This window comes from Polypterus senegalus, chromosome 14 (assembly GCF_016835505.1).
Source record: "Polypterus senegalus isolate Bchr_013 chromosome 14, ASM1683550v1, whole genome shotgun sequence".
NCBI lineage: Eukaryota > Metazoa > Chordata > Cladistia > Polypteriformes > Polypteridae > Polypterus > Polypterus senegalus.
The window spans coordinates 129,627,411-129,655,184 of NC_053167.1; the positions used below are offsets into that span (position 1 = coordinate 129,627,411).

Sequence of the window (27,774 nt, forward strand, 5' to 3'; positions counted from 1 at the left end):
TTTAAAGTAAACGTCACAATTCACAAAGTAAATGTGAAATTTTAACGGAACACTTTTTTCATGCAAAGAGCATCACATTACTGCAACACTGATCATTTTACACACTGCAAATGAACTGTAAAAACTATTAAAAAAAAAAACTGCAACAATCTATTACTATATGTTCAATATGCAAGTGAAGTCATTGATGAAATTCAGTAAATCACCGAGCCAACTGCGCTTGAACTGGCTGCATGCAAACACAGAGAAGTAAACGCTGACGATTGCAGGCTCGTCTAGTGCAGCGGCTCAATCCCAGAAACAGTGAGGCTGCAGTGCTGCCGGGGCCGGCAGTGGTCGTGAGCTGACTGATCAGCTCCGGCGTGCTGGAGAAACAACTTTAGCTGGTTGCGGAGTTCAACGAAAGTACGTCGCCGCATATACTCAGCTGCGGCGTGCTTTCAAATTGCACTGGAAACCGACTCTAGCTGGTTGCGGCGTTCAACAAATGTACTTTTCCAAATATACTTGGCTCCGGTGTGTTGGCAGTAATTACCTTGTTACATATTTTAAGCCGTTATTTATTTATTTTGGCATAATATAGTACATGATGTGATAAACTACAAGACTTTTCTTTCAGAGTGTGATGATTAAAACATCTTTCTGTCTGCAAAATCATTCTTGTGTATTCCTGCTACCTCCGAGCGCCTCTTCTCAGCAGCTGACATTGGCTCAAAGGAGAGCGCCAGCCTCGCACCAGAGCACGTCGAAATGCTCACGTTCCTGCACTGCAATCAGGAATATATGAACGGAATCTTTTATAAACTGTACATTATTGTTTTATTTTATTTGAATTGAGGCTTTATTTAAACTTTTGGACTTTTAAGACCCACCAGTGGCCATTTTTGGTTAAGTTAAATTGACTTTTTGTGTTTAAAGACTACGTGCACTTTAGTTTGTATTGTTTAATGTATTTATTTTTTTATTGTGATGGTCACACTAATATAAAAACATCTGATTTTTTATTTTTTCTCCAGCCGTCTGGAGTTTTTGTTTTTTCTGTCCCCCCTGGCCATTGAACCTTACTCTTATTCGATGTTAATGTTGATTTATTTTGTTTTATAATTGTGTCTTTCATTTTTCTATTCTTTAATATGTGAAGCACTTTGAGCTACTGTTTGTATGAAAATGTGCTATAGAAATAAATGTTGTTGTTGATTATTTTCAAATTCATATGTTTCACTGGTTGTTGTTTTAATTTGATTATTATTAATTTTTAATTGTGTTAATGCAGAGACATCAGGGTGACATTCACAGGTGGACAAACGTGAGCAGATGAGGTAAGACACACACTGGAGCCCAGAACAGGATGTGCAACCACAGGTCGCAGGCATCAAAATAGTCAGGCATGAAATAATCGTGACTAATCGGGGAGAAATGGAACGATTAGTCAACTACCAAAATAATCATTAGTTGCAGCCCGACCTCACACCCATTTTTGGAACTCCACATGACAAACCGTATGCTGGAAAGAAGGTGACTGCAAACAGCATACTTTCCTCAAGAATGTGAATCCAACTACTCAAGGACTCAAGAGTCGTTTTGGACACAAGGGCTCGACTGAAGGAGAAGCAGCATGTATGCAAGATTCCTGATAACAAGGAGAACATAGAAAATGCTATAAAATGTTAGCTTATATTGGAAAAAAATGTTGAACTCAAGGGTTGTTATGCTCAGACTGTACAGCAGTAGTCTCCATCTCCGTTCCTGGAAGGTCACAGTGGCGGGTTTTCATTCTAACCCTTTTCTTAATCGGTGACCAGTTTATGCTGCTAATTAACTTCTTTTCCTTTCATTTTAATTGACTTGCTTTTTATGATTTGTTCCCCTGAACTTCTTCATTGTTCCTCTGAATTGCTTCAATACTTTCCTTAAATGGCACCCAAACAGAAATGAAATGTTAAGTGAGTGAGGCAACAGAAGACCAACAAAGTCAGAGTCTCAAACTTCACCCAATTTCACTCCAACCAGTTGCTTCATCAGGTGCCAATTTATGTTGTTAATTAAACTCGTTCTTTAATTCCATGACTCATTGCTGCTCTCATTGTGCAATAACATATATTTCCTCTTTTCAAAGTTCACTGTTTAAAATGTTTTGGGGATCTGAGCACATCAACATTCATGAGACCTTCATTTTTCTTTATTTTAAAATATTGTATGATGGACACAATTTGCTGGTCATGCTTTGGCTCATTTTTGTATTTTTATTATTGTCTGGCTGCTAATTAAGATAATAGTAACAAGTGGTCTGAGTCTTCAAGAGCAAGTCATTAAACTGAATTCAAAAGAAGTTCATTAGCAGAAAGAACAGGTCACTAATTAAGAAATGGGTTAGAGTGAAAACCTGTAGCCACTGTGGCCCTCTGGGACCGGAGTTGGGGACACCTGCTGTAGAGGGTGTGGATGAGATCCCATCTAGAGTCTTGTATACAGTTCTGGTCACCTCTCTACAATAAAGACAAAGAGAGGAGTGAAGATCAAGCAAGTGCATCCTGGTATTAAAGGTCATGTCCTACTAGGAGAGGTACGGGGAGATAAATGTCTTTAGTGTCAAGGGCAGTGTGAAGAGAGGTGAAGAAGAGAGTGCAGGCAGGGTAGACTGGGTGTACAAGAGTGATTTGTGATAGAAGGGTACCTGCAAGAGTAAAGGTCTATAAGACAGTAGTGAGACCAACTATGTTGTATGGTTTGGAGATGGTAGCATTGACGAGAAGACAGGAGGCACAGACGGAAGTGGCGGAGTTGAAGATGCTACGATTTTCGCTCGGAGTCATGAGGGTAGACAGGATTAGAAATTAGTATATTAGAGGGACAACACAGGTGTAACAGCTTGGTGACTATGTGAGAGAGGCTCGATTGAGATGGTTTGAGCGTGTGCAGGGGAGAGATATGGGGTAAATCGGGGAAAAAAATGATGGGGATGGAACCACTAGGCAAGAGGAAGGCCATGGAGGAGGTCTACGGATGTGGTGAGGGAGGACATGAAGGCAGTCGATGTGGCAGAAAATGATGTCAAAGACAGGGATAGATGGAGACGGATGATCTGCTATGGTAACCCTTAAATGGGAGCAGCAGAGAGAAGAAGAGAAGGCTGTGTGAGGACCCAAATGAGGTCTGAAGAATATCCACAGAGTTGATCCAACAGAATTGTTTTAACTAGTAAACCACAGCAGTGGAAATCAAGGAGTAGTGCATTTATGACTGAAGCCATGAAGCACTTCTTTAATCAAAGAGTTGTTGGAATCTAGAACAAGCTACTGAGTCATGGAGTTGAAAACCTTGATGACCTTTAACAAGAATCTGGATGAGATATTGGGACAACTTGGCTATTAGCTAATGAAATGAGTGACAGACGGACTGAATGGTCTTGCCTAATTTGTCAAACTTCTTATATCCTATGTTCTTTAATTGCCAAAAGATTGAAGCGGTACCATTGACCTCGACCATATCAACAGGCCAGTTTGATTTAGGAGGATGAAGACCTGCAGATTTGTGGTGATGAGCTTGTAGAGTGATGCTAATCCACCGTTTGACTGCGCAGGAGGGGGTGAACGCTGATGCATCTCTGCAGACTCATTACTAGTGAAAGTTCATTTTTTCCTCTTTTGCGTATTCCTGCTCCAAAAGGCAGGGGAACCAACAAAAAGAAATATCCAGCACATTTCAGTCTGCCACTGAGACTAAAAGACTTCTTTTTCAGTGGGGTTTTGGCTTCATGTAAATGACAGCAGTTTGCATACATAATTCACGGAGTCAGGAATTTTCCCTAAAGCCTCACAGATACAGAATACTGAAAGCCGCTGTATTGTGCATAAATCCATACAAAAAATATACATACGCATGTGTGCACACACACCTGCTGAACACGCAGTCATACTTGTCAGAGCCAAACAGTACAGGAGAATACCCTTCGATACAGCAGATACATAACGCGAGTCTAGTACAGGGGTCTTGTCAAAGGTACCCTGTGAACCAGTCAACAAGTGAACAGCAATTTAAATTGCTTATCATTTCCCCGTTCAAAATGGAGGAGCACCACCACCTGGCTGAGGACCGGTGTCATTTCCACTCCACCGCCAACTCAATCCCCTCCGGTCAAGAACGCCAAAAACCCTCATTTCACCAATGGATGTTGTCATTTTGTGCGACGGGCTTGAGAAGAGAAGACTACATTAACCACAGAGATGTCTCATTCTGTTTATGGCAATCGGCAATGCGCTCCAGCGTGTAGCCACGTGAACAAATACGTCACACTCTAAGCTGTGATGTTACCAACTTTTATTAATCAACTGACCTTCTCAAAGACACCCCCTGTGAGCTCGAAAACAAAGTCGCCTCTTACAGCTGCAGGGCATGTTTTGTATTTAAAAGGTAGGGGTCTACACACAGGACATGCCATACACCAACTTGGGCTGACTTACGAAAAGCACCCAAAATGGGATTCAGATGTTCATAGTGTCTGAACCTCCTCGTAGTTCTTTTCAGTATTTGTAATAAAAAGGCTTTGAATTCTCTCATGCAAACTAACTGTGACGCTCGGTTTTTCTACACAGCCATGTTAACCAATAGCTGCACCACTAGAAAGTGCCAGCAGTTGAAGGATGTGCCCGTCTGAGGTCCAAGTCTTTTCACGTTGAATGCCCTTCCATTTAAAATATATTTAGGATACTCTTATATGCATTTAGAAGTACATATACACTTAGATGGTATCTGTATATACAGTGCCCACCATAATGCTTGGGACAAAGACCCACCTTTCCTTGATTTACATTTCACATTTTTCCCTCTGCTCCACGGTTTAAAATTACAAATCAAACAATTCAGACATTGTGATTAAAGTGCATACTGCAGACTTTCATTTAAGAGTACTTGCATACATTTCAGTCACACCATGTAGAAATGACACACTTTTTCTACACAGCCGCCCCCATTTCACAGCACCATAATGTTTGGGACAATTGGTGTCCCAGGTGCTCGTGACTACTCAGGTGGGTTTTCATTGCTTCATAAGAGACCTCAGCTTGCTTCTCCCTTTTGGGGTCTGTAGTTGCCATTGCTCAACATGATGACAAGAACTGTGCCAATGAACATCATTATGAGGCTCAAAACCAAGAATAAAACCATTTGAGACATCAATAAAACCTTAGGATGGCCAAAATCAATTGTCTGAAGTATCATTAAGAAGAGCAAAACACACTGGTGAGCTCAGTAATCAGTAAAGAAGACCCCCACTGCTGAGGACAGAAGAATCCTCACGATGGTTAAGAAAATGCCTGAAACGCCTGTCCAACAGATCATACTCAGTCTTCAGGGGGCCGATGTGTGTGTGTTTGCCAGAGGCGACGATCAGCAGAAGACTTCATGAACAGCAACACAGAGGAGGACACACTGCAAGAGGCAAACCACAAAAACAGGTCGGCCTGATTACAGTTTGTGAAAAAGAACTTCAAATAACCTGCAGAATTCTGGGACAAATGAGACAAAGATGAACCTGATCAGAGTGATGGTGAGAGCCAAGTGTGGAGATGACGAGGAACTGCCGGAGATCCAAAGCAGACCACCTCATCTGTTAAGCATGGGGCTGGGGGTGTTATGGCTTGGGCATGTATGACTGGCACAGGTCCTGGCACACTTCTCTTCATTGATGATGGAACTGCTGACGGCAGTGGCACAATGAATCCTGAGGTGTAGAGATGCATCTCGTCTGCTCAAGTTCGAGTCAGTGCCTCCAAACTCACTGGACAAAGCTGGGGCAACACAGAAGCTTAACAAAGCTCAAAAAAAAGGAAAATTCTTGAAAGGCCAAGTCAGCCACCCGAATGAAATGCAACTAAGCAGGCCTTCCTTCTGCTGAAGAGAAAACTTAAGGGGACAAGCCCCCAAAATAAGCAGGAGCTGAAGATGCTTGTATATGAGGCTTGGTACAGCATCACCAGAGAGAGAGAAGTCCCTCAGCACCTGGTGATGTCTATAAAACACAGAATACAAGCAGTCATAGAATATGCGACAAAGAACTAAATATGACTGCATTAATAGCCCTGCCATTGCTGTGTGCCAAACATTACGGGGCCATGAAATGGGCGGACCGTGTAGAAAATGTACTGTGTGTCCGAAATGTATGCAAATCCCCTTAAATGAATGTCTGCAATGTGCACTTTAATTACACCTGAATTGTCTGATTTGTAATTTTAAACTGTGGAGCAGAGGGGCAAATCCAGGAGAAATGTGTCTTACTCCCACACATTATGGAGGGCACTGTATCTGTATCTACCTGTCCATCCACCTTAAAAAAAGGATAAGTGTCTGTGTGTCCATCCAGTTGCTAGGTCTCCAACAGATGGCGCATCACAAACATTAACACTGCTTTTACGAGCCCCATACCACATGATATATAACAGAGACGCACACATTGCAGGTTGTACTCCAAACATTAATGCTGAGGTCCAAGTTGATTATTTAGATGTTAACCCATCACATAGCTAAAATTCTCACTTACTATTTTTGGTATGTCATTTATTCAGTCATTCTTGTCTTCTAAGCTACGTTTTGTATGAAAATATGCTTCAGAAATAAATGTTGCTGCTGTTACATAAAGTGCCCACAGCCTTGGCTAGAGATCAGTATGAGCTGTAGAGTTGGATTTTAACTTTTGATATCGATACCAGCTTTTGGACCTTGGTACCAGTACCACAACAGTTCCAGGCTACTGAAAATAGATTCACATAACGAAACCCCAACCTGAATCCCATAGCTTGTCCAAGCAAAGAGGCCCACAAACCTGACTGACTTACAGAAGGACTGTCAGGAGGAATAAGCGCAAATTCTTGCCACAGATTGTGAGAAGGCAATCTAAAGCGATGGATTCAAGGTAAGCCATGAAAAGGCAACACCACTAAAAGTTAAAGTGTACAGAAACCCACCAGAAATCTGATACAGTAAATAAAGGCTGAAATCAGTCCATCTCTCAGCTGTTACTTTGACATTATGACTTAGAAAATCAAAGTAGATTGACTTAAAGGGGGAATATATTGTGACCCAACATGTGGAGTTCTGAAACATTGAGTTTGGAAATCTTTAGCTGAGGTGAATGGAAAAATTTGGCTGCAACTTTATATTCATATCCCCAATACACACAACACACACAGAGTACAACATTAATGTTTCAGCTGCCATTTTTCCCCTGGCTGGGGTTGAAAGCTGTGTGTTTTGTCTAATTTTGTATCATTTTTGTATTAATATTTCTTTTGTTTATTATGTATATTATTCTTTGTGTTTACTTGATTACATCCCAAGTGTTTTGTGAATGGTTCCTCAAGGGGTGGGGCCACCTGCCAATCACTGCCAGGAAGTGCCCTTCACCCAGTTTATGGGAGGGCCTTTCATAGTTCCTGGCGGTTCATTTTGAACACACTGGGGAACGGAGTGTTTCTTGTGTTAGAATGTGTTTTAAGCTTCCGCTTTGGGATTTCCTGGATTTTTTGAACCTCTGTTTTCTACTCCACCTTTGCATTCTGTAATTGGGCTTTTTTTGTTGTGGATTGCTTTGCCTTCTGAGGTAATTCCTTTGTACTCTTGGGAGCGTCGAGCATTGCAGAAATTTTGTTAAAAAAACTTTCTATTTTATAAAGACTACTCAAGGTCTTTTTTTGTATCTAGTTAGAGTTTTGATGGTATTCCCATCTTTCAAAGTGCTTTGGGGAATCCTGAGTCACGAGAACTACATTCATGTGCTGCACATTCACACATCACGGTCCAAACACACATGAAATGTCTACAGCACCCAAGTCAGTTACCGAAGCTCCCATGCGTGTTGGAGACCCGCTCACTGGATGACATTTCAAGTCAGCATGTTAGGCTGTCCTAAAAGCGAGCCTTCAGCATATGGGAGACTGAAGCCCCCACAAATGCAGAGAGAAGGCATAAAAAAGGTGCAATCAAGACTAACCTTGGGTTTGAGGCCAGGCTGTTGCTCTGGCTAAAATTTGACTTTTGGTTATTTCATCTTTTTGTTGTTTTTTTGAATTTTGTACATTTTCAGTTTCGCTTTGTCAGTGTTATAATTACCTCATAGTGTGTTATTCATGAATTCTTTTTCAATTTGGTCTTACATTTCTGTGTTTAAGTTTGGTTTATCTGCCCTGCATGTTGAGCCAAAGGTGGTGGGGCCACCTGATCAGGCTACAGCCTCCATTAGTATTTAAGCCCAATTGCTATTGGTCTTATTCCTGTTGATGTTCTTACTTTTGTGTGTTGATCTTTGGATTTCCTGGCTTTTTCAGCCCCTGATTCATTAAAGACTGTCACCAGATTGAGATTCTTGGATTTGTTCACCTTAAGTTTTGCTGTTTTTACCCTGTTTTCTGGCCTTACTTTGTGTGCTCTTTTTCATTGTAAAATAATCTATTTTGAGTATAAAAGAGCATTTGATTTATTTTCGAATATGGTATAGAGGTCTTATGCTTTCCCTCTTCTCCGTTTGGTGAACTTCCGGCTTTGTTTTTAACCTTTTAAACTAAATAAGCCTTAGCCCCATTTCTGGGTCAGTGTAGGCCAGAGCTTGCCATTTGAGTAAGGGCTAGGCTGCCTGTGGTGAGGCCCAGAGATGAATTACGGCCCAGTCTGGCCTCTAGTGTGGGTTTTTGGAGGCCTGTCCCTCACCCTTTTTTATTCTTTGTTGTGACAGGATAACACAACACAAGCACCCTTGGCATAAAGACCCTCCAAGTGAACATCTCTCCAAAGTCACCAGGTTGGTGTTCCCACTACAGGCAGGGTTATTTTTGTGATGCCAATTACAGTGGGAGAGCAGATGATTTTTTCCACTATAACTTCCTTCAGTTTTTTTTTTCAAATTTAGCTCTAACGCCTTGATTAGACACATCCATTGAATAAATAATTAATCCATCCTATTTCTGGAGACTTCCTCTTATAAATGTTCTGCCTGCCACATTGCTTCCTCCCCTTTGAATTTTATATTTAACTCTTGTGCCACCTTACTCTTTTCGATTCAAAGTTTCTCTGCTGTCCTGCATGTCAAATTCTCATCACACCGCTTTTACAAAACAAAGATGGAGGAGAGGCTATGACCCACGGCATGCTAAAAGGACATCACAGGGTATCAGTAAGGGTAGATGGGCAGATATACTTTAAAGTGCCATGTCCACATTAGAAGGAACCTGCGACAGGTTTAGAAAATGCACCAGGCATTCATAGAAAGGCCACCAAGTTATTCTGAAAATCTGAACATAGCCCTTGACTAGAAAGACCTTATATTGACCATTGTACACCGTGGCGGCAGGATGGGGAGACAGCTCCAGTCTGCTCTGGTGTCTCGAGCCCGAGAATGATGAGATGCCCAGGACAACTTAGTGCTTTTAAAAACTTGGTTATTAAGTTGTTTTTTCCCAGGTGTTCTGGTTTTTCTTCTTTAGTTATCTGCCATGGACCAGGTCTTCAAGTTGCCAGTTCTTCAATTGTTTTCTGTCTTCTTTAAATTTCTTGGTATGATTTACCATTTGCCAGATAATATAACATGTCCTTCCTTCTTCTTGATTTCTTTCCCTCCAGTTTACCTTTCAGCACTCCATCTCCTCGTAGCAACTGTTCCACACTGTTTTGTTGACTTCTTCTAACTTTCCAACATGCTCTTTTATTTGCCATTCCTTTCCAGCACTTTTTCCATCAGATGATGTATCCATCCAACTGACCTTTTCCAGCCTTCTCTGTAACCACAGCTTTCAATCTGTTTATATCCCCTCTCCTCATTGTCAGGGTCTCTGTTCCATAAGATGCAGCATTGCAGTGTCCATTACTGTTAAGCCTGAGTGTGACTCAGGCTCGGAATTCTGTGTTATTAAGATTAACCCCAAGTCAGACTTGGGGTGATGCGTAATGATCTGCTCTACAATTTTTACACCTGAATAATGCTTGGGACAGCATTCTGCTGCCATCTAGTGGATGAAATAAAATCAGGCTGCAAAACAATCATGAATATTTCTATGTTTTTGCCACACTAAGCTAACTTACCAATATTCATGAATGGGGTGGAGCCATCAGCCAAAACAAAGTGGGGTGTAAATGAGAAGGTCTAAAGCCAGTTTTAGAACAAATTGAAACTGAACCATTAGGTGAATCAAGCAATAGCGATGAGAATGTGAATTGGTCATCAGATGTTGACACAGGTAGAATAACACTGAACAACAGAACAGCCGTGATATACCTGGTGACTTCAGTCATGTGACGATGCAGTATGTATGTGGCAAAAAGGAAAAAATGCAATCAAGTGGAAGGACAAGAAAGATGCTAGCCCCCTAAGCACTATTCACGATAGCAACTGTCAATGTTCATGTCAGTGAAATGTGGAAGTCACTAAGGCTTGTGCTGTGGTAGCTGACAATAACACAATCATGTGGATCAAGCACTGACTTTCTACACTCTAATGCTCAAGCAAAAGAAAAAATATTCTAAGCACGTAAAGAAACACACTTGTACTGTTCCGATTATGACATCGGGCTGTGACTGTCTCAAAACATGTCACATGAAGGACGTGTACTAAATCTACATCAGTACAGTAGTGAACACTTGGCAGACCTCTCCTACTGGATTTATGCTCATGAACTGATATTTACATGCTTCTGTTAAGCATTTTTTTATTGTTAAAAAAAATTCAAAGTTTTTGACTTGTTTTTCTGGGAGTAAACACAACGCTATTGGGGCTACTGGTGGTGCTATGGGGTTGGCCCTAGTGGCCGTGGTGGTGCATTGTAACTCATAAGAATGCTCAGCCCCACTTCTTGAGCCATTGGGTGTACGTCATGTAACCTGCCAAGGCTTATGGTGTGGAATTAGCGAAGATACATCGAGTGTACCTATAAAGAGCCAAGAAATGAAAAGACGCTATCTACATTTTAAATGAAGGACTGGATGTTACAATCCCTAGTGTTTCTGAACTTCAACTGTTTTCTGAGGGGGTTGTTTAGAGGTGGCTACTAGGTGATGCTGCCACCACAAGGACACATCGTTAGTTTTGCACCTTCATACCATGGGGTGCTTCAGCCTTTTATCATAAGACACCCTCCGCTGAGGCAAGACCACCACAGGCTGATCAGAGCTTGCTGTGTGTCTCTCGTGGTCAGCTGGTCAACTTGGCAGTGTAAGTAGCACCTTTCCTTTTCAGCCACAGCCAGTGTCTGCTCCTTTCAGTGGTGTTGGCCAGTTCTTTGACTGGTTTTTGGTGATCCTGCCCTCTGACACCTACTTCCCTGAGGAACTGGCTACAAAGCCCCTGCACCCCACATCAACTGGGCGCACCTTCACATTCCATCCTCTGTCATCTGCTAGGTTGGAGTAATGCAGCTTCTTATGTTCATGAACTTCATGAACCACATCCTCCCACGGGACTTTTACTCAATGGCATAAGCATGTTTACTGGAGTTGTACTGGAGGACCAGGCCAGTGCCCATTGTGCACATTTGTTAAGACAGCCCTGGTAGATGATAAAACTCAGCCTATTTGACTCTGTACTTTACAGACTGTTCCACACGAGTTTCCCCTTCTCAACACCTTCTAACCTCGTCCAGCAGCCTTGTATTGTTCAACCTACAGCTTAGGACCACCTGACTACTTCTTCCTGTCAGCACACCTCCTCTAATACCATGGACTGGAGTTCATTCGAGTTGCCTTCTGCCAGGTAGGTGTTTTTGTTCCCAGGCCAAAGCCCCCTCTGTCTGGTTGGACATGGCCTGTTATAGGTCAGTGCCGGAGGGCACATTTCTTCCCTTTTCCAGGGTAGGTGAAACTCCTCACCCCACCATATATATATATATATATATATATAATATATACTAGCAAAATACCCGCTTCAGCGGAGAAGTAGTGTGTAAAGAAGGTATGAAAAGAAAAGGAAAAATTTTAAAAATAACGTAACATGATTGTTAATGTAATTGTTTTGTCATTGATATGAGTGTTGTTCTCATATCTATCTATATATATATATATTTCCATCTATCTATATATATATATATATATATATATATATATATATATATATATATATACCAGCTTGGCAGCGGAGAAGTAGTGTGTTAAAGAAGGAAAGAGAAAGAAAAGGAAACATTTTGAAAATAATGTAACATGATTGTCAAAGTAATTGTTTTGTGTATTTGGTGGCATGTTTGTCACACAAAATGTTTCTGATCATCAAACACATTTAACAATTAGTCAAATATAACACAAGTAAACACAAAATGCAGTTTTTAAATGATGGTTTTATTATTTAGGGAGAAAAAATCCAAACCTACATGGCCCTGTGTGAAAAAGTAATTGCCCCTTGTTCAAAAATCACCTAACTGTGGTGTATCACACCTGAGTTCAATTTCCGTAGCCACCCCCAGGCCTGACTACTGCCACACCTGTTTCAATCAAGAAATCACTTCAATAGGAGCTGCCTGACACAGAGAAGGAGACCAAAAGCACCTCAAAAGCTAGACATCATGCCAAGATCAAAAGAAATTCAGGAACAAATGAGAACAGAAGTAATTGAGATCTATCAGTCTGCTAAAGGTTATAAAGCCATTTCTAAAGCTTTGGGACTCCAGTGAACCACAGTGAGAGCTATTATCCACAAATGGCAAAAACATGGAACAGTGGTGAACCTTCCCAGGAGTGGCCGGCCGACCAAAATTACCCCAAGAGCGCAGAGACGACTCATCCGAGAGGTCACAAAAGACCCCAGGACAACGTCTAAAGAACTGCAGGCCTCACTTGCCTCAATTAAGGTCAGTGTTCACGACTCCACCATAAGAAAGAGACTGGGCAAAAACAGCCTGCATGGCAGATTTCCAAGACGCAAACCACTGTTAAGCAAAAAGAACATTAGGGCTCGTCTCAATTTTGCTAAGAAACATCTCAATGATTGCCAAGACTTTTGGGAAAATACCTTGTGGACTGATGAGACAAAAGTTTAACTTTTTGGAAGGCAAATGTCCCGTTACATCTGTCGTAAAAGGAACACAGCATTTCAGAAAAAGAACATCATACCAACAGTAAAATATGGTGGTGGTAGTGTGATGGTCTGGGGTCGTTTTGCTGCTTCAGGACCTGGAAGGCTTGCTGTGATAGATGGAACCATGATTTCTACTGTCTACCAAAACATCCTGAAGGAGAATGTCCGGCCATCTGTTCGTCAACTCAAGCTGAAGCGATCTTGGGTGCTGCAACAGGACAATGACCCAAAACACACCAGCAAATCCACCTCTGAATGGCTGAAGAAAAACAAAATGAAGACTTTGGAGTGGCCTAGTCAAAGTCCTGACCTGAATCCAATTGAGATGCTATGGCATGACCTTAAAAAGGCGGTTCATGCTAGAAAACCCTCAAATAAAGCTGAATTACAACAATTCTGCAAAGATGAGTGGGCCAAAATTCCTCCAGAGCGCTGTAAGAGACTCATTGCAAGTTATCGTAAACGCTTGATTACAGTTATTGCTGCTAAGGGTGGCCCAACCAGTTATTAGGTTCAGGGGGCAATTACTTTTTCACACAGGGCCATGTAGGTTTGGATTTTTTCTCCCTAAATAATAAAAACCATCATTTAAAAACTGCATTTTGTGTTTACTTGTGTTATATTTGACTAATGGTTAAATGTGTTTGATGATCAGAAACATTTTGTGTGACAAACATGCAAAAGAATAAGAAATCAGGAAGGGGCAAATAGTTTTTCACACCACTGTATGTATATATATATATATATATATATATATATATATATATACATACATACCTATCTACATCATATATACACACACATACATACATACATACACACACACAAATTATATATATGTGTGTATGTATGTATGTATGTATGTATGTATGTGTTTGTATGTGTCTATATATGTGTTTATAGGTTTGGTCACTGAGTGCAAGGGAAAAATAATAAATTATAGTCTATAAGTTATTAAACAGTAAAACATTAACGTTTTAAGAAGTACAGGTACATTGAAATTACATTTTCTATGTGAACGTTCAAATTTGTGCCTCTGGTAATGTGCCTTACCGGCATTTAAAGAAAATTAGTTTTGTGTCCTCTGCAGTGTTAAGAGAAAGGCTTTGGTTTGGGATAAAAGGAAAAAGGTGTAAAGAAAGGAAAGTTGCCTTTTTCTTTTATATAGTATAGAGATGTGTTCGCTGACGTTATGATCGCCTTTTGAGGACAGTCGCGTGGGTCTTGTGTAGACTGGTGAGACGTCCCGCCATTAATCGGCTGTGATGGCACTGTCAGTCCTCCACTCGTGTGCGTGTCTTCATAATCCGAGCTGAGGACCTGATAATCGTATACGTGCAAAAGAAAGTGTGAATCGCCTTAATATTATTTTGCCATGGTGTAGAAAAGGGGTCCCGTGTTTGCACTTGTCTGGGCTATAGCGCAGGGGGAGGATGAAAAAAATTAAAAGTGCTCACTTTGACTTAAGGCAGAAGCGCAGTCAGCGTCTCAAAGGCGGCACAGCTATGCACGCGCTGGCTGCTCGACTTTTGCTGGGCAGGAGACCCCAGTTTTTGCAGACACGTTCATGATATCAAAAGTCTCAGCGCTCTTTGGAGGTCATTCATATATTATATATATAGCAAAATACCCGCTACAGCGGAGAAGTAGTGTGTTAAAAAGTAATGAAAAGAAAAGGAAACATTTTAATAATAACGTAATATGATTGACATTGTCATGAGTGTTGCTGTCATATATATGCCTGCCTAAATAAGTCACCCTCGCTTTGCTCTTACTTTTTACCGTTCATTTAATCATGGCTAGTGGCGGAAAAATTATAAAATGGAAGGAGGATGGCTTTACCAAAACAATTATTGATGGCGAATCGATTATTCATAAAGCTTGAATTGGTGATCTGTTTTTCTGTGTTAACCTCATATTTTTCATACTTCTTCTCAAACTAAGGTGGTGCGAGGGTAAAATGAATCGGGATGAGCTGATCAATGTAATCGGTGTACCAGGAAATCATGCATTGACAAAAGCTCCCTTGCTTGTAATGCAAAGTGTGATTAAATGCATTATTTTTAACGCGTTATGGAGCACATGCATCAAGCTCCTCAGCTGTGCTTGTGCTAAGATAAGGAAAGATTTTAAAAATAACGTAAAACGATTGTCAATGTGACCTTTTGTAAGTAGTGCCTGGAGGATTCAGTGTGTAGAAACTCTAGAGACAGGGTTTGTATTAACTTGTGGATTTTTCTGTGAGTATTTGGTGGCAGTCTGACGAAGTTGCTTCAAAAGACGGCATTAGCCTGAGCTCAGCTCAGACGAAATAGATGAATGGGAGGGAGATGATGACGTGACTCCCCCACCCGCCTTAACTGTCAATCCCCCACAAACACAGTCTCTCGGAATTTGCATAAGCACACCCCTTCACCTACAATTTTAACTTAGTTACAAAGTGATCAAAACTCTCGTTTATATCCTGCGTCCTCTCATTAAACTTGTATCCCGCATTACCTGTGGGCATGTGAAACGCCAGTGGTAGCCTGTCTATGAACTTAATTTAAAGTTTAGGTTTACACCTTGCTTTCTTTCCGAGGTAGCAGCACTCATGAATATGGTATTATATGTCACTCGCTCGCTTCTTATTGTTTCGCTGCCTTCTCAATTATATAATGCATGTTTTCTTAAGCGCTTTTGGAGGTCTTCCTGGTTTTCTACGCACTGCGTTGACAGTCAGTTCACGTGATTACGTGGGAGGCGTGATGATGTCACACGAAACTCCGCCCCCCCCACGTCTTTCCAGCTCAACTCTATTACAGTTAATGGAGAAAAATACCTTCCAGTTATGACCATTAGGCATAGAATTTCGAAATGAATCCTGCCCAACTTTTGTAAGTAAGCTGTAAGGAATGAGCCTGCCAAATTTCAGCCTTCTACCTACACGGGAAGTTGGAGAATTAGTGATGAGTGAGTGAGTGAGTGAGTGAGTGAGTGAGTGAGTGAGTGAGTGAGTGAGTGAGTGAGTGAGTGAGTGAGTGAGTGAATGAGTGAGTGAGTGAGTGAGGGCTTTGCCTTTTATTAGTATAGATATATGTACATGTTTCAGTTACATTTCTTCTTATTGAAAAACATTCACAGATTTTTGACTTATTTTTCTGATGGTAAACATAAAGCTATGGAGGCAAAGGATTTAATCCAGCGTATTTGTTAGTAAATTTAAAGGAAATGTACTCCTTTTTCCCATTGCTATAAGTACTTTTTTATTTCTTCCATCTCTTGAGAGCAAACTTCTCAAATATTTGAAGCTATCTACTTTTTATAAGGTGTGATCTGCAGTTTTTTATTATTTCTATTTTCGCTGTTCTATCCTTTGCTAAGCACATCTCTTCTGTTTTCTTTATACTGATCTTCATTCCATACATCTTGCACATGTAATCTAATTTGTTCATTAGTTTCTGTAGTCCTTCTTCATCGCTTGATGTTATTGCTTTTTCGTCTACAAATCTTAGCGATGTAATCTGTCTTCCTCCATCTGATTGTCGGCGCTTCTTTAATGATTCTCTCCACTCAGATGTTAAACAGGGTTGGTGAGAGGGAGCATCCCGGTCTTGTTTCTTCTTCCTGTGTATGTTCTGGTTCATTCATCTGTCATTACCCAATGGACACCAGAGTGGGGCTGATGCTGAAGTAGTTTCAACCGTTCAGCATTCAGTATTATCTTCCTGGGTGTCTGCTCTGCTGGTTGTTAGTCGACATCATTAGGATACAATTCAGGAAGCAAATTGCACAAAAGGGGAAATGAATAATTAAAAATTGAAAAACAGATTTAAGCATTTAAAGTTATAGAAAAAATACAAATATATGTAAATGTCTCTTAAATGTAAAAATCACTCAGTTGTGCTTTTCAGAATGCAGAATAAGAGAATATAAATAGGATGAGCAAATGAAATTAGGCCAGTCTGAGATAAAATGAACATCAAGCACCAATCAGCCAGAACGTTAAAACTAATATCATGCAGGTCCCACTCGTGCCATCAAAACTGCTGTGACTCATCCAGGCATGGACTCCACAAGATCTCTGAAGGTGGTCTGTGGGATTCTGCACCTCAACATTAGCAGCAGGGTCTTTAAATGCTGTAAGTTGTGAGGTGTGGCCTCCAGTAATTGGACTTGTTTTTCCAGCACATCCCACAGATGCACAATTGGATTAACATCTGGGGAATTTGGAGGCCAAATCAACACAATGAACTTTTTGTCATGTTCCTCAAACCATTCCTGAACAATATTTGCAGTGTGCATTATCCTGCTGAAAGAGGCCACTGGCATTAGGGATTAGCATTGCCATGAAGGGGTGTGTGTGGTCTGCAGCAGTCTTTAGGTAGATGGTATGTGACAAGGTAACAATCACATGGCTTCCAGGTCCCAATGTCTCCTAGCTGAACATTGCTCAGAGCATCACACAGCCTCTGCCAGCTTGATTTCTTCCCATGATGCATCCTGCAGCCATCTCTTCCCCAGGTAATTGATTCTGTCCTAGATGTCCACATAATCTAAAAGAAAATAGGTTTCATCAGATCAGACCACCTTCTTCCATTACTCCATGGTCCAGTTCTGATGCTCACGTGCCCATTGTAGGCACTTTCAGCAGTATACTGGGGTCAATATGGGCGCACTGACTGGCTTGCGGCAATGCAGCCCCATATGCAGCAAGCTGAGATGTACTTTATGTTCTCACCCATTTCTCTTAAGTTTTTCAGCATTTTGTGCTCCAGTAACTCTTCTATGGGATCGGACCAGATGGGCTAGCCTTCGCTACCAATGCACATAAATGAGCCTTGGGTGCCCATGACCATGTCGCATTGGTTGGCTTTCCTTGGACCACTTTTGGTAGGTTTTAACCACTGCGTACCAGGGACACTCCACAAAACCTGGAGATGCTCTGACCCAGTCATCCAGTCATCACAATTTGGCCCTTGTCACAGTCGCTCATATCCTTATGCTTGCTCATTTTTTTTTTGCTTCCAGTGTATCACCTTCAAGAGCTGACTGGTCACTCGCTGTCACCCAGTGACATATGCCATTATGACGTGATCATCAATGAGATTCACTTCACCCCTCTGTACTTTTAGCGTTATGGCTGTACTGTGAAACTGGGCGAGATAAAAACCAGCAGCCAAAAAGTGGCACCAGTACTGAGTTTGAGAGCCACTAATCTATTAACATCTCTCCACAGGTAATTTGATTGTGCACCAGTAGGTGGCGCTATATTTATGTTAAACATCTTACACACAAAGTTACCATAATAAGCTCCACATCCTCTGACCTTGTTGTGATTTTATTCCGTTAGCTTCTGTGCCTTTTTGACATGGGAATTCTGCTTATGTATTTCTTGTTTTTAATTGTACTCATTTTTACTACGACATGCATGTCATTGTTATGATCTGAATTCTCACACCGGGAGCGGAAACTCTCAAAAACCCCAGCCACACGAATGCTGCATTCATGTGCATTCAGACAGACAATAAAAATTAGTTTCTGAATTGAAAATTCTACACGAATGTTCCACAAACTCAGAGCTGCAAGTCAGACAATTTGGAGAAAACAAAGCTACCCGGATTCTCCAAATTGTGTCTTAACACTCTGACTTCTCACCTGAACCTGGTGAATTACAAATGCCAATTGTTGTGGTCGAATGGGATTTGGAGTAAAGTGATATGCAGTTAATACATTTAGTAAGGAGAGGGCCAAGTAAGCAAAGGGAAAATGAAATCAGGAGAAAGGAAATTGAGAAAAATGTGAGCGAGTGTAAGCTTGAGTAAAGTGAGATGGAAGACTAGAGCTCTACACGGGCGTTTAGTAGAGGTGAGAAAGAGAAAGAAAGAAAGAGAGAAAGAAAGACAGAATGAGAGAGTGAGGAAGAAAGCAAGTGAGAGTGAAACAGAGAGAGTGAATGAGAGAGAGAGAGAGAGAGAGAGAGTGCATGAGTGAGACAGAGTGAGTGTGTTCCAGCTTGAAGAAGCGGTCCAGATCTGTTGAATAATTTAAGAAATCAGTGTGTTAAATTTCAACAAGGGTTGTTTTGTGTCATTTGTGTTTATTGTGGAATCTTTGATTTTTGTTAATGTTACTTTTGTTTATTATTTGCTTTATTCCTTATGCTTGTGTTATGTTCCTTGTGTTTTGTGGATGGTTCCCCAAAGGCAGGATCACCTGCATACCACCATAAGGGACTACCCTAAGTCCTGTAAAGGCGGGGGAACCCACAGTCCTCTGCAGCTCATTCAGATGAACTTGGTGAGTGTTTCATTGTGAACATTTCTATGCTTGCAATTTCTGGACTTTAGATCCTTTCTGCTGTTTTTTTTGTTTTTTATTTTAACTTTGCCATTGAATTACTGTAATGGAGACTTTGTTCACCTTGAACTGAATTTTGTTGGCACCTTTTTTTTGCCTTTTTGTGCTTCACTGAGCTTCACATTATTAGACAGCATTTTTGTTAAGTATTTATCTTTTGTTTTATAAAGTTCTTGTAGTTGCCCTTGTATCTAGCCAGGGTTTGATGGTAATATCCCTCTCTAGTGGGCATTTTTGGAAGCTGTTGGGATTTTGTGCTTGGGAACTCTTGAGTATTATAACACAGTTAAAGTGAAAGACAGCTGGCGTAGATCCCTTGGCATTTTTTGTTTGTTTTAACTTAATATTAAAAGACAGAGCATGTACTTATACTAACAAATATTAATTAAAACTAATATTAACCATAGTGCCGTAACTGACACTCCCTCACAGTGCAGGTAATGTGCCTCATTCGAGACTCTGTGATGACTGCCATTGGAGTCAATTCCATCTACTTGGAGCTCCTTGGAGGGAGGAGGCTCGGGGCTTCAAAGTCATACAGTATACTTGGAGTCATATACTGTACTAGCAGACCACGTGCGCTTCGCTGCAGTCGCTGTAGTTTTAATAATTATGTATCTACATACGACTTATAGAACTTCTTTATATACAACATAGTCTACTGTACTAAACACTAAAGTACAAAAACGAAGTAGAAAGTAACAGTAAACCGCAACACCGCCGGGAACACCGGCACACTGCGTCTACTAAACACTAAGAAATGCTAAGTAGAAACACTATTCAGTAAGCACTGCGTCTAGTAAACAGTAAATCAGTAAAGGAGAGAGGACTAAAACTAAGGAAAAAGAACGGCAAGACCGCGTCAGCCGCGGAGCTCAGCTCGTAGCGAAATGAAGTGAATGGGAGGGGAGATGATCACGTGACTCCCCCATCCGCCTTAACTCTCCATCCCTCCACAAACACACAAACACAGTCTCTCGGATCCCAACTCTCCTTTATATGTATAGATACTTGGCTTACCTAGCCATTTATAAGAGCTGCAGTAACATCTGGGCCAGCAGAGGGCACTGTGCTTAGATGATCCTGAAACACTAGAAGTGACTGCAGGCCCGGCTGAAGTTTCCCGGGGACTGATGGTTTAAAGCCACTCCGAGCTGCCAGAAACCATTTTAATTTAGAGCTGAGAGGTGCACTTAAGCAAAGACTCAAAGCCAGTAGGAACAGGAGCCAGGAAAGAAAGGAGGAGAGGAAAAGGGAGGGACAATGGGTGACAAAGGAGTGCTTGGGTGAGCCACCTGACTTGATAGTAAGACCTAATGCAGCATGATATTCTCAAACAATGTGGCACCATCCCACGAGCATCTTTTTTATTTCATGCATTTCTGTTTTCCCTATATTCATCTCACCACTGTGTATATATTTAATCTAATAAATCTTTTTGTGAATGTATTAACCTTCTTAGAGTAATTTTAGGGTTCCAATCAGGGCACACCTTCATGTACATTAAATGGAGTGATAACCTGAACATTTTTTAATCAAACTGTATAAATATACAATGGCCACATATTAACCTCTGCAGGGTACAAAGGGATGATAGTTGAATAGCCCAATGTACCATAATAAAAGCCGAAGTATTAAAATGGCTCGGCAGGGTCTCTGGTCATACCTACAGCAATATGCCGTTCTCTATCTATCTATCTATCTATCATATAGTGCCTTTTACTCTACCTGTTTATAGTTATTTATAACTGCTTTTCATTTAATCTCTGTATTATTATTAGTGTCATACATTTTATCAATCTACAGTATGTGTCTATAATGCAGTATTTCATTTTATAAGTCTTCAATATCTGTTACACAGTTCCTTTCAGTTTATTCATCTATTATATACTACCTTTTATTTTAGATATCTATCTATAGTGTATCTATTATATGTTGCTCTTCATTAATTTCTGTATTATACAATATGCTTCATTTAATCTGTCTACAGTATCTATTATATAATGTCTTTCATTATATATATATATAGAGAGAGAGAGAGAGAGAGCATACGTATTATATAGTCCCTTTTATTTTATCTGTTTATATCTGTATCTATTACATAGTGCTATTCATTTTATCTGTTTATCTACTATTTACTGCCTTTCCTTTTATCTATGTATAACATTTCTTGCATAGTGCCTTTCAGTTAAACTCTCTATTATATAGTGTTTCTCATTGTATCTACAGTATACATATTATATAGTACCTTATATTTTATCCATCTACAGTATCTATCTATTTTATGCGATCATTCTTTTTATCTAATATACAGTGCTTTTTATTTTCTCTGTCCCTGTATTACACAGGAGTTTTCATTTTATCTGTCTATACTATATATCTACTAGACAGTGCCTTTCTCTATTATATAGTGCCTCTCATTTTATATACAGTATTTATCTACCGCATATGTATTACATAGAATTTAAATTTTATCTATCTACAGTATGTATCTACTATAAGGTCCCTTTCTTTTTATTTATCTATCTACCTATTATATAGTACATTTCATTTGATCTTTCTCTCTCTTCTCTCTACAGGTGCCCTTCACTACAAGGAGAAACAGACAAAATCCTGAAAAATTAGTAACAATTTATAATCCATGAGATGTAATTAAAAGAGAAGACTGATGTCGAGCACACTGCGGGAACATCTGCCCATTAGCAGACAATGACGACGTCTCCCAGCAGACTCAGGTCAGGACCGCTTGGCAGTTTTAGCTGTGGCCTATGGTGGGGTACTCAGGTTACTCTTCTAGAGTAAGACTCTGCAGTTCCAGGACATTATGAAGGTACTGGGAAAGGGGGAGACAATAAAGATTAATGATTTTGTTTGTGTTATATGTTAACAGGGAGGAAAATCACACAAACAAGCAAGGACACATGTGCGATATAAGCCCCCCTTATTACTGGCTCAAAGCCATTTGTTTAATTTCCAAATGAAGGGAGGCCGACAGACGGTTTCATTGTAAGGAGAGTGTGGACTGACATCTTCTGTCCCCTTTCTGTCTCAGATATTCTTTTGCTTGTCCCAACTCTTTCTGCCCATCCCTCTCTCCCTGTCACATAATACAACAGGACCCTCTACCAGAACACACAGTACGCTTGAAACGCAGTGAAGGACACCAAACTCTGCACTCACTATGGTTGGTGGTCCTAACATATGATGCAGACAGATAGAAGACAGATGGAACAAGTACTTGATGATTCATAGATACAACTGACAGGCAGATAATATGAAAGGCACTATCTATATATATAATTCACTAAGGCAAGACAACCATGAAAAGCACGCCGGAAGGGACGTGGATTCACTAAGCCGCCGACAAGTGAGACACCTATGGCGCACGCAGGAAGGAGCCACGCCCACCAACTCAGAAGCGACAACACAGAAAAACCGACGTCATTTATATTCGTCTGTCGTAGAGGTCACATGCAGCTCCGACCCACGTTGACTGTTCATAGAGGCATGTTTCTCGCGGAGGTGAATCGCCATATGCAGCGTGTAAAACTGTTTGCGAGGGGTATCCTATGGGATCCTTAAAACATTCCTTTACAACTGAGGTTAAAACACAATGAAGTAAGCAGTCTTTAAAAACCGAGTTTTCGGTAACGACGCACGACCGCGTGCACCATTGCAAACTGTTTTACACGCTACATACAGCAATTCGCATCCGCGACAAACATGCGTCTTCTTAGATGCACTTTGTACACACCCCCCTCCCACCTCGCTACTACCGTGGTCAGGTGTCTTGGTGGATTATATATAGAAAGGCAGCGCAAAACCGCACAGAGCAATGAAAAATCTACGTGAGTCACAGGTGCATCTGGACTGTGCAAAGACGACAATGACTCGAGTGACGAGTTAGAGGTGGGCACATGAGCAGGCAGTGCATACTGAACGAGAAATCAGCAGACTAGCATGACAGAGGGAGTGGACGTCCTTCTCCTCTCCTCCCGTTCCACCCGCCGCGCCTGAGCGCTGCACGGACGATTGCGTGTTGCTTCGTTCCGTGCATTGTTACAATGTTGCTTTTCTTGCTGTTTTGTTACATTACCGATTTTTCAAATGTTAATTTTCTCCCTGTGCTTAAAAATTATTAAAAAACCGGCCTGATTATGCGGCGTATGGTACGCCGCGGGTTGGCTAGTATAATATAAAAAAATAGTCTGATAAAGGAGGTAGTAAACAGATGCTAGCTAGCTAGACAGAAATAATGAAAAGGCATTACTGTATATGATAAATAAAAAAATTACTAAATACAGTATGTGTAGGTACTAGACAGAAAAATGCAGACAGTGTAAAAAACACCATACATTAGTGTGAAAGGCACTATATGATAGACACACTGACAAGACAGATAGTCTGAAAGGCCTTATTAAAGAGAAAAACACTAGGCAGAAATTAGACTGATAGATTAGATACTAAATTGACCATAGGTTGACATAACTAGTGAAAAGGCACTATATAATAGGAAAGGCTTGGTGCAGATACAAGATATACATACAGTTACACAACAGAAAGACAGACAGACAGACAGTCCCTATATGCTAATGTGAAAGGCACTACATATATATATATATATATATATATATATATATATATATTGACCAGTGTCGCCGCAGGTTAGTTGCCCATAACGGTGATGACTGTTGCTCACATGCAGTTCAGAAGTTCCCCTGTTCCATTTTTCCTCCCGCATCGCGCTGCCATCTGCACGCTCTTACGCTCTTAACTCCAGACTGTCTCTGTGTTAAACAGTAAACCTATGGCAAAGAAACACAGCTGCCCTTCAGAAACTCCCTATTAATCATTATTTCAATGAGAAACAAACACACTCTTACCTGTCCCCTTTGTAGGATCAGCTGCAGGCTTGCAGGCTTACCATCCAATATGCTTCTCGCACGAGGTTTAGAATGTTTAAAAGACCGAGCCCCAGCCAACCTAACAGCTCACTCTCCTGTCCCTCTCCCTCAGACTGTGTCTGCTCCAGTCCCTGCTTCCGAGCCATTGATCCTGCTTGATGAAGAAGACTTTGTGTTCTTTTGACCTGGAGAGGGGATTTGGACCCCAGTGTTTGACAGCTGCAACCTGTGTGCTTTTCTGCTGTTGACAAACCCCTTCTGAATAACATCTTGTGTTTGTACCTGCCAGTTCAGCAATAAAGATTTTGTGCTTTGGAAACCTGATCACTTTTCCAACCTTCTGTGCAATGTTGTGACCCAAGCTTGACAATCTCTCTCTGTCTTTACATATGCATATATTGACCACTAGGGGGTGGTCCCAACACCCAACACAATGGCATAGACACAAGTTTTAATTTTTTTCAAACCTTTACTCGGGGCTTCAAAACACAGAATTTAACCACACAGCACTTCTCTTTTCTCTGCTCTGCTTCTTCAGCAAGCTTTGCCTGCTTCCTCCCAACTCTCGCTCCATGGACTGAAGCAGGCTGCTGCTTTTAGGAAAAACACTGGAGTACTTCCGTTGTCCTAAAACTGTGGCTTGGGATTACTTCTGGTAGTTCCTGGGTGTGTCTGAAGCCCGACAAACTAGGGCACCCACGGAAACCAGCAGGGCCGACCCAAAGAACTACAATTCCCAATATATGAGCATCTGTAGTGGTACAGAAACCCAGGGGGCTGCCACCTAGTGTGTTGGGGGGACACTGCCCTGAATAAATTGTCTTCCCCAGTCCTTCCATGATATTGGTATCCCTGCCAGGTAAAAATTCCAGTACAGCTCTGGCTGGGATGGCAGTCTCAGTGTGCCATGTCTCACAATATATATATGGCTTCTAAGAGTGAATGCCACCGCCAGGATGCTGTGGCCACATGGGATTTAAATAGCCTTTAGGCACCAGACAGCTGTCACTTAATTTGAAACCCCATCTCCCCAATTCCCAATTAACATAACAGATACAAGACCAAATAACCCACAGTAATGAACTAAAACAGAACAATTTGCATATACAAATTAAAAATAATTAACCAACATTACACAAAGACAGAAAAGTGAATACAATTAGGGAACAGAAAGACAACAGAATGAAAAAAGCAAGCGAAAAGATATCTAAGGGAGAGCCTCAGCTAAATCCTAAATGAGGGATACGTAGAGGGAAAGACAGAGTATAATATAAAAATAGCAGGTAGGCACTACATAACATATTGAGAGACAGAATGAAAAGCACTATATAATAGATAATAAGATAATAGATAATAGATAAACTGACTGACAGACACACATCTGGTCAATAAAAGGTTGAAACAGCATGGTGCCATTTAGGTAGGAACCCCTCAGAAGCCCAAGTGGTCTAGCTAACGTCTCTCCCGCTACTTTAAAACGGAGGAACCCACCTGGCAGAACACCGGCTTATACTTTCTGGAGAAGATCTTTGCCAGCTCTTCTGTGTCACTAAAATCCGCTGGAAGCCTGTCGACGCAAAGGCACTTGGAGTGAAGGAGGTCGGGAGTCAGCTGGTTGACGTCTGTCCACTGCACCATAAGGCTCTGCTCCCCCAGCTGCTTACCCAGTAACTCTGAGCGGGCCTTGGATGCAGAGTCTTTTTTCATGTACTCCACAAAGCCGTAGCCCTTGGAATGGCCTGAGTGCTCACTGTACACGAGGAAGCACCTCTCTATGTTCCCGTACGTGCGCACCAGCTCCTCAAACTGCGCCAGGGTGAAAGTGTGTGGCAGGTTCGTGATACAGAGCAGTGAATCTGTCGGTTGCAGCTGCACAGTGAGCTCCTTCCCCCTGAATGTACTCTGATGGAATGTCCGGATAGCATCTTGGGCCTGCTCACCATTCAGCAAGGTCACAAAAGCTGGAAGAAAAAAACAGAAAAACAGCACATGATTAGAGAGAAACCCCTGGGCCATGGAAATGACCTGGTCATCCTCGTTGTATTATCATGGGATGAGTGCAATTCCCCAAGTCTGTTACTGGATTGGCCTCCTCTCCTGAACTTCAGACATACAGAAGGATGCGTACACACAGATCTTATCCACTTATGAAGTGCGCCGATTATGTTAGGAGAACCAGACACAACTGTAAATTGACTTTTATGTTGCTGAAAACCTGTCGAGTTTTATATACAGTTGGATTAAGAAGTATTTGGACAGTGACACAATTTTCATAATTTTAGCTCTATAAACCACCACAATAGTGGGCAGGAAGAGGGGTACAGGAAGCTAATCAAAGACTTTGTTAAATGGTGCGACTCACACCACTTACACCTGAACACCAGTAAGACCAAGGAACTGGTGGTGGATTTTAGGAGGCTCAGGCCCCTCATGGACCCCGTGATCATCAGAGCTGACTGTGTGTGCAGAGGGTACAGACCTATAAATATCTGGGAGTGCAGCTGGATGACAAATTGGACTGGACTGCCAATACCGATGCTCTGTGCAAGAGACGACAGAGCCGACTATACTTTCTTAGAAGATTGGCGTCCTTCAACATCTGCAATAAGATGCTGCAGATGTTCTACCAGACGGTTGTGGTGAGTGCCCTCTTCTACGTGGTGGTGTGCTGGGGAGGCAGCATAAAGATGAAGGACGCCTCACACCTGGACAAACTTGTTATGAAGGCAGGCTCTATTGTAGGAGTAAAGCTGGACAGTTTAACATCTGTAGCAGAGCAACGGGCATTAAGCAAACTCCTGTCATCATGGAGAATCCACTGCATCCACTGAACAGTGTCATCTCCAGGCAGAGGAGCAGCTTCAGTGACAGACTTTTGTCACTGTCCTGCTCCACTGACAGACTGACGAGATCGTTCCTCCCGCACACTATGCGACTCTTCAATTCCACCCGGGGGAGTAAATGCTAACATTATTTAAAGTTATTGTCTGTTTTTAAATGCATTTTTATTTCTCTTTAATTTAATATTGTTTTTTGTATCAGTATACTGCTGCTGGATTATGTGAATTTCCCCTTGGGATTAATAAAGTATCTATCTATGTATCTATCAATAGATTTGAAATGAAGAAACAATGACATGATTGAAGTGTAGGCATTCAACATTAATTCAAAGGGTGTAAGAAAAATTTCATTAAGAGCCACTTACGAATGACAGCCATTTTTATGTTTTCAGGGGTTCAAAGGTATCTGGACATTTGACTTGAAAAGCTGTTCCATAGCCAGGTGTGAGCAGGTCCCTCATTATTTCATTAACTATTAAACAGGTAGAAGTATGGATTTGCATCTGGAAGCTGTCACTGTGAATTATCAATATGAGGTCCAAAGAGCTGTCCATGCATGTAAAAACAGGCCATCATTAGGTTGAAAAAAAACAAACCCATCAGAGAGATGGCAGAAACACCAGGAATGGTCAAATCAGCCATTTCTTAA

General features: G+C 41.2%; 1 protein-coding gene across 3 annotated transcripts in view; it reads right to left on the reverse strand.

Moving 5' to 3' along the window:
- Positions 1 to 26,316, reverse strand: part of raver2 (ribonucleoprotein, PTB-binding 2) — a 79,029-nt gene extending 52,713 nt beyond the window's left edge. For all 3 annotated transcript variants that reach the window (XM_039734835.1, XM_039734834.1, XM_039734833.1), the window contains exon 1: positions 25,777 to 26,316. In XM_039734835.1, coding sequence (XP_039590769.1) covers positions 25,777 to 26,301 — 525 coding nt within the window. In that variant the 5' untranslated portion in view covers positions 26,302 to 26,316. The remainder of the gene's footprint in view (positions 1 to 25,776) is intronic.
- Positions 26,317 to 27,774: the final 1,458 nt, after the last annotated feature.